This window comes from Seriola aureovittata, chromosome 19 (assembly GCF_021018895.1).
Source record: "Seriola aureovittata isolate HTS-2021-v1 ecotype China chromosome 19, ASM2101889v1, whole genome shotgun sequence".
Taxonomy (NCBI): domain Eukaryota; kingdom Metazoa; phylum Chordata; class Actinopteri; order Carangiformes; family Carangidae; genus Seriola; species Seriola aureovittata.
The window spans coordinates 7,652,501-7,670,000 of NC_079382.1; the positions used below are offsets into that span (position 1 = coordinate 7,652,501).

The following is a 17,500-nucleotide window of genomic DNA, read 5'->3' on the forward strand; positions in this document are numbered from 1 at the left end:
TATCTCAGGCCTTTTAGGACCTCTGTCAGTCACGTTCATTCTCCTCATCATGTTGACTGTGTTCACTTTCTGCAGCTTACAAGTGTATCACCGACCAGCGGGAGCGCTTGGAGGAGACCCTCCCCCTTGTCCTGGGCCTCATTTTGGGCCTCATAATCATCATCACGCTCACCGTCTACCACTTCCACCTGAAGCTGACGGCAAACCAGCCCCAGCTCCCCAGAGATCGCTCCATGTACAAGAACATGTAGTCAGCAGCACAGCGGCGGCTCCCTCAGCTCTCTCCAAAGCTAACCTGATAAAAGACTTGTCTCCTCGATGTCCAAGGCCTAACACCACAGAGGAAAGTGCCCTGCCATGGACTGATTCCCTGACAGAGAAATGTGTGTAGCCTGTACTGTAGGCCCATTGGAACTTTTGAACAGCTAAAACACAAGTTAATGGGACAGCTTGGGGCCTAGCATGGATGTAGTTGGAGGGTCAACCCATCAAAATCTAATTTATCTGGTTGCTGAATTGAAACTTAATGCCATAAATTCAAAGTCTGCATTACAGTGATAAGAATTTTAATGAAAATAAAAACATTAATTTATGCCTTCATGAAAATATAATTGATTTATATTCAGATTGGTGGGTGTTTGACATCTGAAAATCACCAACCTAAGGTTACAGTTGACCTGTTTGTTTCCTGACATCACTGGGGCCTACTTTATCACTTCAGCCATTTTTATCCAACTTGTCTTTGAAAGAAATTTCAGATATTGCCTGAGCTTCTGCTGCCATTTGCCAACAGTTTGTGTCATCCTCTCCTCCCCTTCTCTCTCTCTGAAACTGCTGCTATATAATTTCAATACCTATTGTTGGTTCTGTATTTGCTAACCTTTAATTTCATTTTTGAATGCAGCCATAGTGTTGACAGTGGACAAGTCTTGTAGTGTGTGCAGTGCAGTGGCATTCAGAGTCATTAAGAATTGTAATGTTTTTGCTTTGACTTCAACAAATCTTTTCTCCACACTGATATATGGAACATATCAAAAAAGGAAGAAAGAAATACATAAACATCTGACAAAAATTCTGTACTAATAGTGAAGAATTTATGAGAATGCCATATGAGTGTTAATGAAAGTACAGAGGTTATTAAATTAAAAAAAAAATATGTGTATAATATTTTCAGAAACAAAGTCTATGCATAAACCTCTGCTGATGCAATCTTGTGCAGTATTCTTCTGTTCATTGAAATAAATTGCTGGAATCATCTCTGCATCTCTGTCAAAGTTATTTCTATTATCTATCATATAACTAGAGTACAAACTCTTCAATCTTTCATAAATGTCACGGTTTCTTTCCTATATTGTTTTAAAACAAATGAAACAAGACTGCAGTGCTCAAATGAAATAGTGTGACTGGAAAAAGGTGACTGATACACCTGTCAGTAGAGAAGCTGCAGGGATGAGGTATTGATTTTGTGTCTGAATCTGGGCCTTCAAAGGAAACACAATATGAACAAATCTAATTGAAAATAAACGGAGCATTTGTGTCAGCTACACCTATTTGTTTCAACAGTGTGGATGTCGTACATCATCCTCAGGCACAACACACCAAAGCCCCAACCCTTTGGTCCAGTTTTTCACTCAGCCAGGCCGTTTCGATGTTGGAAATGATCTTTGTGAAAGGTCAACAAAGGTCAATGCCATTCTAACTTTTCCTGAGCCGTTTTAAAAGCAGACTATGCATAGATTAATCCCACTACCCTGTAACAACCACAACATTATGGGACGCCAGAGTCAGAGACAGTAAGGAAAAGCTCTGGTGGTGTCTTCAACACTGTATCATGTATAGAGCTGAAACGATAAGTTGATCAAACAACGAGTCGATAGACAGAAAATTAATCAGTATTTATTTTGATAATTGCTAATTGTTTTAGTCCATTTTCAAGCTAAAATGTCAAACAATTTGTGGTTTTATTTTGTCCAATTAGGATTTGCTGCTTTTCTTTGTCTTATGTGAAAAAAACTGAATTTGATTGAGTTTTATGTGGATGTTTGGATGACAAAACAAGACATTTGAAGACACCATGTTTGAGAGTTTGAAGAACCAAATAATTAATTGAGAAATAACGGTCAAATCAATTGATAACAAATATAATTGTTAGCTGCAGTCCAATCATCCCAGATCATCATTTTTACCGTGAGCTCGAAGGGTTTATCGGTTTATTTATTTTGTTGAAAAATATTTTTTATTCAATTCCTCTTCAAAAGTGTTGCATAAGATTTCATTTTGGGTGATTTTGCCGCAAATGATCCCCCCAGCTGGCCTTACAACTCACCCAGTAACTTACAGTACATGTCACAGTCTTCCCAAGTTTCACCTAACTGGAAGAAAGTATTTGAACAGTCAACAGCAAACTGATGTCCACCATCATGTCTAAAAATCAGTGATATCATGGCCATAAAATAAGTGGGGTAACAGATGGCTGTACTGTAACACTACCTTGCTAAAGGTTATCTATAAAGAACCTTAAAACGCTACAAGGGCGTAGGGTTGCATATGGACAGTAGGGACATGTCCCTACCAATATCTTGGGAGGACAGAATTGTCCCTACCAATATTTGAGTGAACTTGTTTGCACTGTGTTTGGAGTGAAGTCATATTAGATAATTCCAATGTGCAATCCAAGAGGCCACGTCTCCAAGACAACCAACGTAGGCATGCTAGCATTTGATTGACTGAAAGGGCGGAGGCTATCCGAGGGCTCACGTCATGTGAGAATATCACAGTGGTACCTGACATCAGCAAAAAATGTCAACTGATGTTATTTAACCATGTAAGCTAGTGTTAATTTGCAAACTAACCCTGGCTTGTATCTTCTGTAGGCTAGCAATCAGGTTGCAAGCAGATGTAAACATAAAATGGTGGCTATATCAAAGTATGAGTTTAATTTCTGTTGAAAAATCCCATGAAAATGTCACCATTAGTATTATGACTTTTTTTATGCCTTACTATACTGTGACGTTTTTTGATATTTTATGTATTAGCTACTATACAATGACACTTTTATAACATTTTATGCCTTACTATGATGTTTTTTGACGTTTTATGCCTTATTATACTGTGATGTTTTTATGCCTTACGATACCATGACCATTTTATGCCAACTCCTGCCTTACTAAACTATGATGTTTGTTAGCATTTTTATGCCTAAATATACCGTGACATTTTTGATGCTTTCATGCCTTACTATACTATGGCATTTGTTAAGGATTTTATACCTCACTATACTATGAAGTTTTTTAAAATATTACACTATGACGTTATTGATGCTTTCATGCCTTATGATACTGTGATGTTTTTTTGACATTTTATGCCTTACTATACTATGACGTTTTTATGCCTTACTATACTATGACATTTTATGCCTTACTATACTATGACGTTTTTATGCCTTACTATATTATGACATTTTATGCCTTACTACTCTATGACATTTTATGCCTTACTATACTATGACATTTTATGACATTTTTGCCTTACTATACGATGACATTATATGCCTTACTATACTATGACATTTTATGACATTTTTGCCTTACTATACTATGACATTTTATGATATTCTATGCCTTGCTCTACTATGACATTTTTATGCCTTACTATACTAAGACGTTTTCTGACGTTTTTGTGCCTTGCTCTACTATGACATTTTTATGCCTTACTATACTATGACGTTTTTATGCCTTACTATATTATGACATTTTATGCCTTACTATACTATGACATTTTATGACATTTTATGACATTTTTGCCTTACTATACTATGACATTTTATGACATTCTATGCCTCACTATACTATGACGTTTTTATGCCTTACTATACTATGACATTTTATGCCTTACTATACTGTGACATTTTATGCCTTACTATACTATGACGTTTTTATGCCTTACTATATTATGACATTTTATGCCTTACTACTCTATGACATTTTATGCCTTACTATACTATGACATTTGATGACATTTTTGCCTTACTATACGATGACATTATATGCCTTACTATACTATGACATTTTATGACATTTTTGCCTTACTATACTATGACATTTTATGATATTCTATGCCTTGCTCTACTATGACATTTTTATGCCTTACTATACTAAGACGTTTTCTGACGTTTTTGTGCCTTGCTCTACTATGACATTTTTATGCCTTACTATACTATGACGTTTTTATGCCTTACTATATTATGACATTTTATGCCTTACTATACTATGACATTTTATGACATTTTATGCCTTACTATACTATGACATTTTATGACATTCTATGCCTCACTATACTATGACATTTTTATGCCTTACTATACTATGACATTTTATGACATTTTTGCCCTACTATACTATGACATTTTATGACATTTTTGCCCTACTATACTATGACATTTTATGACATTTTTGCCTTACTATACTATGACATTTTATGACATTCTATGCCTTACTATACTATGACATTTTTATGCCTTACTATACTATGACTTTTTCTGATGTTTTTGTGCCTTGCTATACTGTTACATTTTATGACATTTTATGCCTTACTATACTATGACATTTTTATGCCTTACTAAACTATGACATTTTATGCCTTACTATACTATGACGTTTTTATGCCTTACTATACTATGACGTTTTTATGCCTTACTATATTATGACATTTTATGCCTTACTATACTATGACATTTTATGACATTCTATGCCTTGCTATACTATGACATTTTTATGCCTTACTATACTATGACTTTTTCTGATGTTTTTGTGCCTTGCTATACTGTTACATTTTATGACATTTTATGCCTTACTATACTATGACATTTTTATGCCTTACTAAACTATGACATTTTATGCCTTACTATACTATGACGTTTTTATGCCTTACTATACTATGACGTTTTTATGCCTTACTATACTATGACATTTTATGCCTTACTATACTATGACATTTTATGACATTTTGCCTTACTATACTATGACATTTTATGACATTCTATGCCTTGCTATACTATGACGTTTTCTGACGTTTTTGTGCCTTGCTATACTATGACATTTTATGACATTTTATGCCTTACTATACTATGACATTATATGCCTTACTATACTATGACATTTTTATGCCTTATTATACTATGACGTTTTCTGACGTTTTTGTGCCTTACTATACTATGACATTTTTATGCCTTATTATACTATGACGTTTTCTGACGTTTTTGTGCCTTACTATACTATGACATTTTATGCCTTACTATACTATGACATTTTATGACATTCTATGCCTTGCTATACTATGACATTTTTATGCCTTACTATGCTATGACGTTTTCTGATGTTTTTGTGCCTTGCTATACTATGACATTTTTATGCCTTACTATACTATGACATTTTACGCCTTACTATACTATGACGTTTTTATGCATTACTATACTATGACGTTTTTATGCCTTACTCTATTATGACATTTTATGCCTTACTATACTATGATATTTTATGACATTTTTGCCTTACTATACTATGACATTTTATGACATTTTTGCCTTACTATACTATGACATTTTATGACATTTTATGCCTTACTATACTATGATATTTTATGCCTTACTATACTATGACATTTTATGCCTTACTATACTATGACATTTTATGACATTTTTGCCTTACTATACTATGACATTTTATGACATTTTTGCCTTACTATACTATGACATTTTATGACATTTTTGCCTTACTATACTATGACATTTTATGACATTTTATGCCTTACTATACTATGATATTTTATGCCTTACTATACTATGACATTTTATGCCTTACTATACTATGACATTTTATGACATTTTTGCCTTACTATACTATGACATTTTATGCCTTACTATACTATGACATTTTTATGCCTTATTATACTATGACGTTTTCTGACGTTTTTGTGCCTTACTATACTATGATATTTTATGCCTTACTATACTATGACAGTTTATGACATTTTTGCCTTACTATACTATGACATTTTATGCCTTACTATACTATGACATTTTATGACATTCTATGCCTTGCTATACTATGACATTTTTATGCCTTACTATACTATGACGTTTTCTGACGTTTTTGTGCCTTGCTATACTATGACATATTATGACATTTTTGCCTTACAATACTATGACGTTTTCTGACGTTTTTGTGCCTTGCTATACTATGACGTTTTCTGACATTTTATGCCTTACTATACTATGACATTTTATGCCTTACTATACTATGACATTTTTGTGCCTTATTATACTATGACGTTTTCTGACGTTTTTGTGCCTTGCTATACTATGACATTTTATGACATTTTATGCCTTACTATACTATGACATTTTATGCCTTACTATACTATAACATTTTATGACATTTTTGCCTTACTATACTATGACATTTTATGACATTCTATGCCTTGCTATACTATGACATTTTCATGCCTTACTATACTATGACATTTTATGACATTCTATGCCTTGCTATACTATTACATTTTATGACCTTTTATGCCTTACTATACTATGACATTTTATGCCTTACTATACTATGACGTTTTTATGCCTTACTATACTATGACATTTTATGCCTTACTATACTATGACGTTTTTATGCCTTACTATACTATGACATTTTATGACATTCTATGCCTTCCTCTACTATGACATTTTTATGCCTTACTATACTATGACGTTTTCTGACGTTTTTGTGCCTTGCTATACTATGACATTTTATGACATTTTATGCCTTACTATACTATGATATTTTTATGCCTTACTATACTATGACGTTTTCTGACGTTTTTGTGCCTTGCTATAGTATGACATTTTATGACATTTTATGCCTTACTATACTATGACATTTTATGCCTTACTATACTATGACATTTTTTTGCCTTACTATACTATGACGTTTTCTGACGTTTTTGTGCCTTGCTATACTATGACATTTTATGACATTTTTGCCTTACTATACTATGACGTTTTCTGACGTTTTTGTGCCTTGCTATACTATGACATTTTATGACATTTTTGCCTTACTATACTATGACATTTTATGACATTTTTGCCTTACTATACTATGACATTTTTGCCTTACTATACTATGACATTTTATTTCATTTTTGCCTTACTATACTATGACATTTTATGACATTCTATGCCTTACTATACTATGACATTTTTATGCCTTACTATACTATCACATTTTATTTCATTTTTGCCTTACTATACTATGACATTTTATGACATTCTATGATTTGCTATACTATGACATTTTTATGCTTTACTATACTATGACGTTTTCTGATGTTTTTGTGCCTTGCTATACTATGACATTTTATGCCTTACTATACTATGACATTTTACGCCTTACTATACTATGACATTTTTGCCTTACTATACTATGACATTTTATGACATTTTTGCCTTACTATACTATGACATTTTTATGCCTTACTATACTATGACATTTTATGACATTCTATGCCTTACTATACTATGAAATTTTTATGCCTTACTATACTATGACATTTTATTTCATTTTTGCCTTACTATACTATGACATTTTTATGCCTTACTATACTATGACATTTTTATGCCTTACTATATTATGACGTTTTCTGACGTTTTTGTGCCTTGCTATACTATAACATTTTATGATATTTTTGCCTTACTATACTATGACATTTTATGACATTCTATGCCTTGCTATACTATGACATTTTTATGCCTTCCTCTACTATGACATTTTTATGCCTTCCTCTACTATGACATTTTTATGCCTTACTATACTATGACGTTTTCTGACGTTTTTGTGCCTTGCTATACTATGACATTTTATGACATTTTATGCCTTACTATACTATGATATTTTTATGCCTTACTATACTATGACGTTTTCTGACGTTTTTGTGCCTTGCTATAGTATGACATTTTATGACATTTTATGCCTTACTATACTATGACATTTTATGCCTTACTATACTATGACATTTTTATGCCTTACTATACTATGACATTTTACGCCTTACTATACTATGACGTTTTCTGACGTTTTTGTGCCTTGCTATAGTATGACATTTTATGACATTTTATGCCTTACTATACTATGACATTTTATGCCTTACTATACTATGACATTTTTATGCCTTACTATACTATGACATTTTACGCCTTACTATACTATGACATTTTTGCCTTACTATACTATGACATTTTATGACATTTTTGCCTTACTATACTATGACATTTTTATGCCTTACTATACTATGACATTTTATGACATTCTATGCCTTACTATACTATGAAATTTTTATGCCTTACTATACTATGACATTTTATTTCATTTTTGCCTTACTATACTATGACATTTTATGCCTTACTATACTATGACATTTTATGCCTTACTATACTATGACGTTTTCTGACGTTTTTGTGCCTTGCTATACTATAACATTTTATGATATTTTTGCCTTACTATACTATGACATTTTATGACATTCTATGCCTTGCTATACTATGACATTTTATGCCTTACTATACTATGACATTTTATGCCTTCCTCTACTATGACATTTTATGCCTTACTATACTATGACGTTTTCTGATGTTTTTGTGCCTTGCTATACTATGACATTTTATGACATTTTATGCCTTACTATACTATGATATTTTTATGCCTTACTATACTATGACGTTTTCTGACGTTTTTGTGCCTTGCTATAGTATGACATTTTATGACATTTTATGCCTTACTATACTATGACATTTTATGCCTTACTATACTATGACATTTTTTTGCCTTACTATACTATGACGTTTTCTGACGTTTTTGTGCCTTGCTATACTATGACATTTTATGACATTTTTGCCTTACTATACTATGACGTTTTCTGACGTTTTTGTGCCTTGCTATACTATGACAATTTATGACATTTTTGCCTTACTATACTATGACATTTTATGACATTTTTGCCTTACTATACTATGACATTTTTGCCTTACTATACTATGACATTTTATTTCATTTTTGCCTTACTATACTATGACATTTTATGACATTCTATGCCTTACTATACTATGACATTTTTATGCCTTACTATACTATGACATTTTATTTCATTTTTGCCTTACTATACTATGACATTTTATGACATTCTATGACTTGCTATACTATGACATTTTTATGCTTTACTATACTATGACGTTTTCTGATGTTTTTGTGCCTTGCTATACTATGACATTTTTATGCCTTACTATACTATGACATTTTACGCCTTACTATACTATGACATTTTTGCCTTACTATACTATGACATTTTATGACATTTTTGCCTTACTATACTATGACATTTTTATGCCTTACTATACTATGACATTTTATGACATTCTATGCCTTACTATACTATGACATTTTTATGCCTTACTATACTATGACATTTTATTTTATTTTTGCCTTACTATACTATGACATTTTTATGCCTTACTATACTATGACATTTTTATGCCTTACTATATTATGACGTTTTCTGACGTTTTTGTGCCTTGCTATACTATAACATTTTATGATATTTTTGCCTTACTATACTATGACATTTTATGACATTCTATGCCTTGCTATACTATGACATTTTTATGCCTTACTATGCTATGACGTTTTCTGATGTTTTTGTGCCTTGCTATACTATGACATTTTTATGCCTTACTATACTATGACATTTTACGCCTTACTATACTATGACGTTTTTATGCATTACTATACTATGACGTTTTTATGCCTTACTCTATTATGACATTTTATGCCTTACTATACTATGACATTTTATGACATTTTTGCCTTACTATACTATGACATTTTATGACATTTTTGCCTTACTATACTATGACATTTTATGCCTTACTATACTATGATATTTTATGCCTTACTATACTATGACATTTTATGCCTTACTATACTATGACATTTTATGACATTTTTGCCTTACTATACTATGACATATTATGACATTCTATGCCTTGCTATACTATGACATTTTCATGCCTTACTATACTATGACATTTTTATGCCTTACTATACTATGACGTTTTCTGACGTTTTTGTGCCTTGCTATACTATGACATTTTATGACATTTTATGCCTTACTATACTATGACATTTTATGACATTCTATGCCTTACTATACTATGACATTTTATGCCTTACTATACTATGACATTTTATGCCTTACTATACTATGACCTTTTTATGCCTTACTATACTATGACATTCTATGCCTTACTATACTATGACGTTTTCTGACGTTTTTATGCCTTACTATAGTATGACATTTTATGCCTAACTATACTATGACATTTTATGACATTCTATGCCTTACTATACTATGACATTTTTATGCCTTACTATACTATGACATTTTTATGCCTTACTATACTATGACGTTTTCTGACGTTTTTGTGCCTTGCTATACTATGACATTTTATGACATTTTATGCCTTACTATACTATGACATTTTATGCCTTACTATACTATGACATTTTATGACATTCTATGCCTTGCTATACTATGACATTTTTATGCCTTACTATACTATGACTTTTTCTGATGTTTTTGTGCCTTGCTATACTATTACATTTTATGACATTTTATGCCTTACTATACTATGACATTTTTATGCCTTACTAAACTATGACATTTTATGCCTTACTATACTATGACGTTTTTATGCCTTACTATACTATGACATTTTATGACATTCTATGCCTTGCTATACTATGACATTTTTATGCCTTACTATACTATGACTTTTTCTGATGTTTTTGTGCCTTGCTATACTATTACATTTTATGACATTTTATGCCTTACTATACTATGACATTTTTAAGCCTTACTAAACTATGACATTTTATGCCTTACTATACTATGACGTTTTTATGCCTTACTATACTATGACATTTTTGCCTTACTATACTATGACATTTTATGCCTTACTATACTATGACAGTTTATGACATTTTTGCCTTACTATACTATGACATTTTATGCCTTTCTATACTGTGACATTTTATGACATTTTTGCCTTACTATACTATGACATTTTATGCCTTTCTATACTGTGACATTTTATGACATTTTTGCCTTACTATACTATGACATTTTATGCCTTACTATACTATGACAGTTTATGACATTTTTGCCTTACTATACTATGACATTTTATGCCTTTCTATACTGTGACATTTTATGACATTTTTGCCTTACTATACTATGACATTTTATGCCTTACTATACTATGACATTTTATGACATTCTATGCCTTGCTATACTATGACATTTTTATGCCTTACTATGCTATGACGTTTTCTGATGTTTTTGTGCCTTGCTATACTATGACATTTTTATGCCTTACTATACTATGACATTTTACGCCTTACTATACTATGACGTTTTTATGCATTACTATACTATGACGTTTTTATGCCTTACTCTATTATGACATTTTATGCCTTCTATACTATGACATTTTATGACATTTTTGCCTTACTATACTATGATATTTTATGACATTTTTGCCTTACTATACTATGACATTTTTATGCCTTACTATACTATGACGTTTTCTGACGTTTTTGTGCCTTGCTATACTATTACATTTTATGACATTTTATGCCTTACTATACTATGACATTTTATGCTTTACTATACTATGACATTTTTATGCCTTACTATACTATGACGTTTTCTGACGTTTTTATGCCTTGCTATACTATGACATTTTATGACATTCTATGCCTTACTATACTATGACATTTTATGCCTTACTATACTATGACATTTTATGCCTTACTATACTATGACGTTTTTATGCCTTACTATACTATGACATTCTATGCCTTACTATACTATGACGTTTTTATGCCTTACTATAGTATGACATTTTATGCCTTACTATACTATGACATTTTATGACATTCTATGCCTTGCTATACTATGACATTTTTATGCCTTACTATACTATGACGTTTTCTGACGTTTTTGTGCCTTGCTATACTATGACATTTTATGACATTTTTGCCTTACTATACTATGACATTCTATGACATTCTATGCCTTACTATACTATGACATTTTTATGCCTTACTATACTATGACATTTTTATGCCTTGCTATACTATGACGTTTTCTGACGTTTTTGTGCCTTGCTATACTATGACATTTTATGACATTTTTGCCTTACTATACTATGACGTTTTCTGACGTTTTAATGCCTTGCTATACTATGACATTTTATGACATTTTATGCCTTACTATAGTATGACATTTTATGCCTTACTATACTATGACATTTTTATGCCTTACTATACTATGACTTTTTCTGATGTTTTTGTGCCTTGCTATACTATTACATTTTATGACATTCTATGCCTTGCTATACTATGACATTTTTATGCCTTACTATACTATGACGTTTTCTGACGTTTTTGTGCCTTGCTATACTATGACATTTTATGACATTTTTGCCTTACTATACTATGACATTTTATGACATTCTATGCCTTACTATATTATGACATTTTTATGCCTTACTATACTATGACATTTTTATGCCTTGCTATACTATGACGTTTTCTGACGTTTTTGTGCCTTGCTATACTATGACATTTTATGACATTTTTGCCTTACTATACTATGACGTTTTCTGACGTTTTAATGCCTTGCTATACTATGACATTTTATGACGTTTTTATGCCTTACTATACTATGACATTTTTGCCTTACTATACTATGACATTTTATGCCTTACTATACTATGACAGTTTATGACATTTTTGCCTTACTATACTATGACATTTTATGCCTTACTATACTGTGACATTTTATGACATTCTATGCCTCAATACTATGACATTTTTATGCCTTACTATACTATGACGTTTTCTGACATTTTTGTGCCTTGCTATACTATGACATATTATGACATTTTTGCCTTACAATACTATGACGTTTTCTGACGTTTTTGTGCCTTGCTATACTATGACATTTTATGACATTTTTGCCTTACTATACTATGACATTTTATGACATTCTATGCCTTACTATACTATGACATTTTATGCCTTACTATACTATGACATTTTATGCCTTACTATACTATGACGTTTTTATGCCTTACTATACTATGACATTTTATGCCTTACTATACTATGACATTTTTATGCCTTACTATACTATGACATTTTTATGCCTTGCTATACTTTGACATTTCAGCCTTACTATACTATGACATTTTATGATATTTTTGCCCTACTCTACTATGACATTTTATGACATTTTTGCCTTACTATACTATGACATTTTATGACGTTTTTGTGCCTTGCTATACTATGACATTTTATGACATTTAATGACATTTTTGCCTTACTATACTATGACATTTTATGACATTTTTGCCTTACTATACTATGACATTTTATGACATTTTATGCTTTATTATACTATGACATTTTATGCCTTACTATACTATGACGTTTTTATGCCTTACTATACTGACATTTTTATGCCTTACTATACTATGACATTTTTATGCCTTGCTATACTATGACATTTTAGCCTTACTATACTATGACATTTTATGACATTCTATGCCTTACTATACTATGACATTTTTATGCCTTACTATACTATGACGTTTTCTGACGTTTTTGTGCCTTACTATACTATGACATTTTATGATAATTTATGCCTTACTATACTATGACATTTTTATGCCTTACTATACTATGACATTTTAGCCTTACTATACTATGACGTTTTCTGACGTTTTTGTGCCTTGCTATACTATGACATTTTATGACATTTAATGAGTTGCTATACTATGACATTTTATGACATTTTTTGCCCTACTATATTATGACGTTTTATGACATTTAATGAGTTGCTATACTATGACATTTTATGACATTTAATGAGTTGCTATACTATGACATTTTATGCTTAACTATACTATGACATTGTATGACATTTTATGCCTTACTATACTATGATATTTTATGATGTTTTTATGCCCTACTATACTATGACATTTTATGCCTTATTATAATATGACACTTTATGACATACTATACTATGAGATTGCTATTAAATTTTATGCGTTACAATACTCTGAAATTTTATGCCATCTTATGCCTTATTATATCATGACGTTTTTTCACGTTTTTACGGCTGACTATACTATGACGTTTGTTATGACATTTTAAGCCTCACTATAATATGATGTTTTTTCATATACTTATGCCTTATTATACTATGATATTTTATGATGTTTTCATGCCTTACAATACTATGACATTTTATGCCATCTTATGCCTCACTATACCTATGTTGTCCACACTGAAAGGAATAAAATAGGCCTTTGGTGGAGAAAAATTTTATTTTAATATATCTGAAATGTTTTGACAAAAATCAGTAGGCTAATACTGTACCACAATCAGCCATACAAAGCCTGCCATCTGTAATTTGTCTGTTACTGTAGAATGCAAACAGACCTAAATGTGCAATTAAATAATGTTATTAATTGTATGCTTTTCCTGCTGTAAAGTGTCAAATAGTTTGCTGTGAAAAAGGTCTAAGATAATTAATTCAAGTTTACAAAAGGGGAAAAATTAAGGTTTGTTCCATTTCTCAGAGCTGAAAGCAAGACCACCAACCGTCATACTGTCAGAGTTTTGATTTACCTATACATTTTACATGATGCTGAGTCCCTGTGAGTGGAACAGCTGAGTGTGATGTTTTGTTAATATGTGGATGATAACATTATTCACCTTAGTAGTAACTCAGAAGCTCTACAGTCTTGAGTTTGATCCACATTGATGCCCTGCAGTCCAACTAGTCAGAGTACTTGTGATTTTATTTACTGGGCTGTTGGCAGAGGTATCTCTCTCTGAGAGAGAAGCTCCAGTTTCTGTCCGAGCCAGATCAATATCCCATTATAGTGTTTCAGAGGGAAATGGCTTAGAGGAAAGAAAGAGAAATAACCTCATATATTATGGCAACACCGATCCATGGATGTGTCTTTCTGCTTCTCTGTTTGGAGGTGAAGTTAGGGTGAAGTAGTTGGAAATGAAAACTGTTGAATTTAGAGAATATGGAAGACCAAAACAACAGAGAGAAAACAAACTGTTGATGGCTGAAAGGAAGTCCCTTGAATAATCCGACAGTGCACTGTTTACAAAAAAAATCTCTGCTTGATATGAGACACTGAGAGAAGAGGAAGAAGAGGAGACTGTAGAGGATAATGAAGGAAAAATCCATGCAACACATCTTAATGTTTTTATGGGCGTTTTTTTAATTGAAACCAGCTCCACTGATAACAAACATGCAATATCACTGTACAAGCCAACACCACAGATAAGTGTTACTCATTCAAGTCCTGACACATTGTCAAGGATTAGCCAGCTGCACACACACAAACACACGCTCACACACGCACTCTCTCAGATGTTGTACAGAGATAAACACGCGCCAACTCTTTTGCTCTTTGACACACACGGACACGGACACAACTCTCACACACACACACACACACACACACACACACACACACACACACACACACACACACAGTCATATTTACATATCACAGTGAATGATGGGTAAAAACGATGCAGGGAGGAGGATTACGCTGTTCTCCCGGTCCGACCAGCGATGAGAATGGCAGCACAGTTCCAGTGATAGCGAGTGTGTCTCTGACTAAGGTGGGATAAGGAGTGAGATGATGACAGTGAGGATGTGAGTAGCAAACCAGACCTTTTTATCAGCAACCTAAAATCTGTGCGGTAGGCGGGCGTCTTGGATGGGCGCCTCTTAGCATTTAGAGAATCAGGATAAGATTCCTAATATAAAAGAAAACAGGTCTGCGTAGAGTAATTTCTTTTTTTTTTTTGTCGAATCCACTCAATCTGTGCTACATTTAAATGCATGGTGTAATTACAGTATCATAAATACAGGGCTTCATGGTTTCATAAACAGGTTTGGGGTATTGCTTGGATGATATAACAACTCATATCACTGTCTGCCTTTACGCTTTTAAAAATGTAAATCAAAACCCAACAAAACAGCAAAAGAAAATAAACAAAAAAAGGCCACACTACCAAAAAAATAAACCTTCAATTCCAATAAATAAATAAATACTTTTAAAACGTCATACAAAATTCTGACATTACCCTTTTTTCCAACATTTAATGGAAGTTCTGTCTACAAATGTGAGATAATAAATATATTTAGTATTTTTAGTAACAGTTAGGTTTAGGTGGGTTTATTTGGGATATCTCTTATATCTTTAAGCAAAAACTGGATTATAAACAGTAGGAAAGATCTCTGCAGAAACTCTGTTTAATACTGCTCATATCACAATGGTTACGACACGATAAAATACTGCAAATTATCAAAACTGTACAGAAAAACTTACAAGTTTCTCTAAAATACATTTTCACTGTTAGTGTATGAGAAGAAAGATACAAGAGAGCTCTTCTCCATTTGACCAGCTGAGCAGCAGCCTGTCCTTCAGATGGACTGATGACGCAGCAGCCGTGTGACAGTCAGTGCTAGTCAAAATCCTCTCTCTCTCTCTCTGCACGCAGCCAATTGTTCTGCCCTCTGCTGCTCTGGTCTGGAGCAGAGCGCCGGTGCCCAGGGTCCCTCCGCATCGCCGCAACCCTCTGAAGCTCTTGCTGATGGTTGCTACAACTCTTCATGGAGCTGAACACTCACAGTCTAGGAAGAGAGAAGACCGCAGCAGGGCGAGCCAGCCCACGTTTCTACTGGACGTTTAGTGAGTTCCTCTGGCACAGTGCACTCTTCTACTCCAGGTCTTAATGTCAAAATAGTAGATGATTTTTTTTTTCTTCTTTTCTGTTGTGTGTTTTTTAAATGTTTTTTCTTAGATATTCCTCTAGCTAATCTACGTCACGGTTACAGGTGTGAGTGTCAGTGGCGCACCACCGCATGGTGGAGTGTTTTGGCTGGGTGAGGGCTGTGCCACCCTGATAGTGTGTGTACAGTGTGTGTGTGTTTTTTAGTGTAGAAGAGGGCGGGTTTGGGCCAGCAGGTCAGCGGTGGCGGTAGTGTCTCATGAGGGGGACGATGCAGGAAGGGGGTCCCGACAGCTTGAGGAAAGGGTGCTGGAGGAGTTCCTGGGCTGTGGCTCTCTGAGAGGGCTCCCTCACCAGCATCAGGTCCAGGAAGGATCGCAGCACCGAGGACACCTGGAGATAGTAAAGGAATACTTTGGTCCTTTATCTGATCTTTAATATGGATTGTAAAGGGAAGTCTACTGCTGGCACAAATATATGCAAGAAAGATCTTGAAAGACAAAGGAACTTGGGTCGCTTATACTTTTTTATGTAGTGGCAGATCTACCTTGTGTGACTCTTTTAGCCGAGGC

General features: G+C 33.0%; 2 protein-coding genes across 7 annotated transcripts in view; one reads left to right on the forward strand and one right to left on the reverse strand.

The window, feature by feature from the left end:
* The window catches only part of lamp5 (lysosomal associated membrane protein family member 5), a 6,158-nt gene extending 4,901 nt beyond the window's left edge, over positions 1-1,257 (forward strand). The window contains exon 6 of the mRNA XM_056405076.1: positions 76-1,257. Within this exon, the coding sequence (XP_056261051.1) occupies positions 76-251 (176 nt within the window). The 3' untranslated portion in view covers positions 252-1,257. The remainder of the gene's footprint in view (positions 1-75) is intronic.
* A 14,122-nt stretch (positions 1,258-15,379) lies between these two features.
* The window catches only part of pak5 (p21 protein (Cdc42/Rac)-activated kinase 5), a 64,558-nt gene continuing 62,437 nt past the window's right edge, over positions 15,380-17,500 (reverse strand). For all 6 annotated transcript variants that reach the window (XM_056405500.1, XM_056405502.1, XM_056405498.1 and 3 more), the window contains 2 exons: positions 17,476-17,500; positions 15,380-17,321 (listed from right to left, as the gene is read on the reverse strand). The exon at positions 17,476-17,500 is cut by the window's right edge and continues 110 nt beyond it. In XM_056405500.1, the coding sequence (XP_056261475.1) occupies positions 17,166-17,321; positions 17,476-17,500 (181 nt within the window). In that variant the 3' untranslated portion in view covers positions 15,380-17,165. The remainder of the gene's footprint in view (positions 17,322-17,475) is intronic.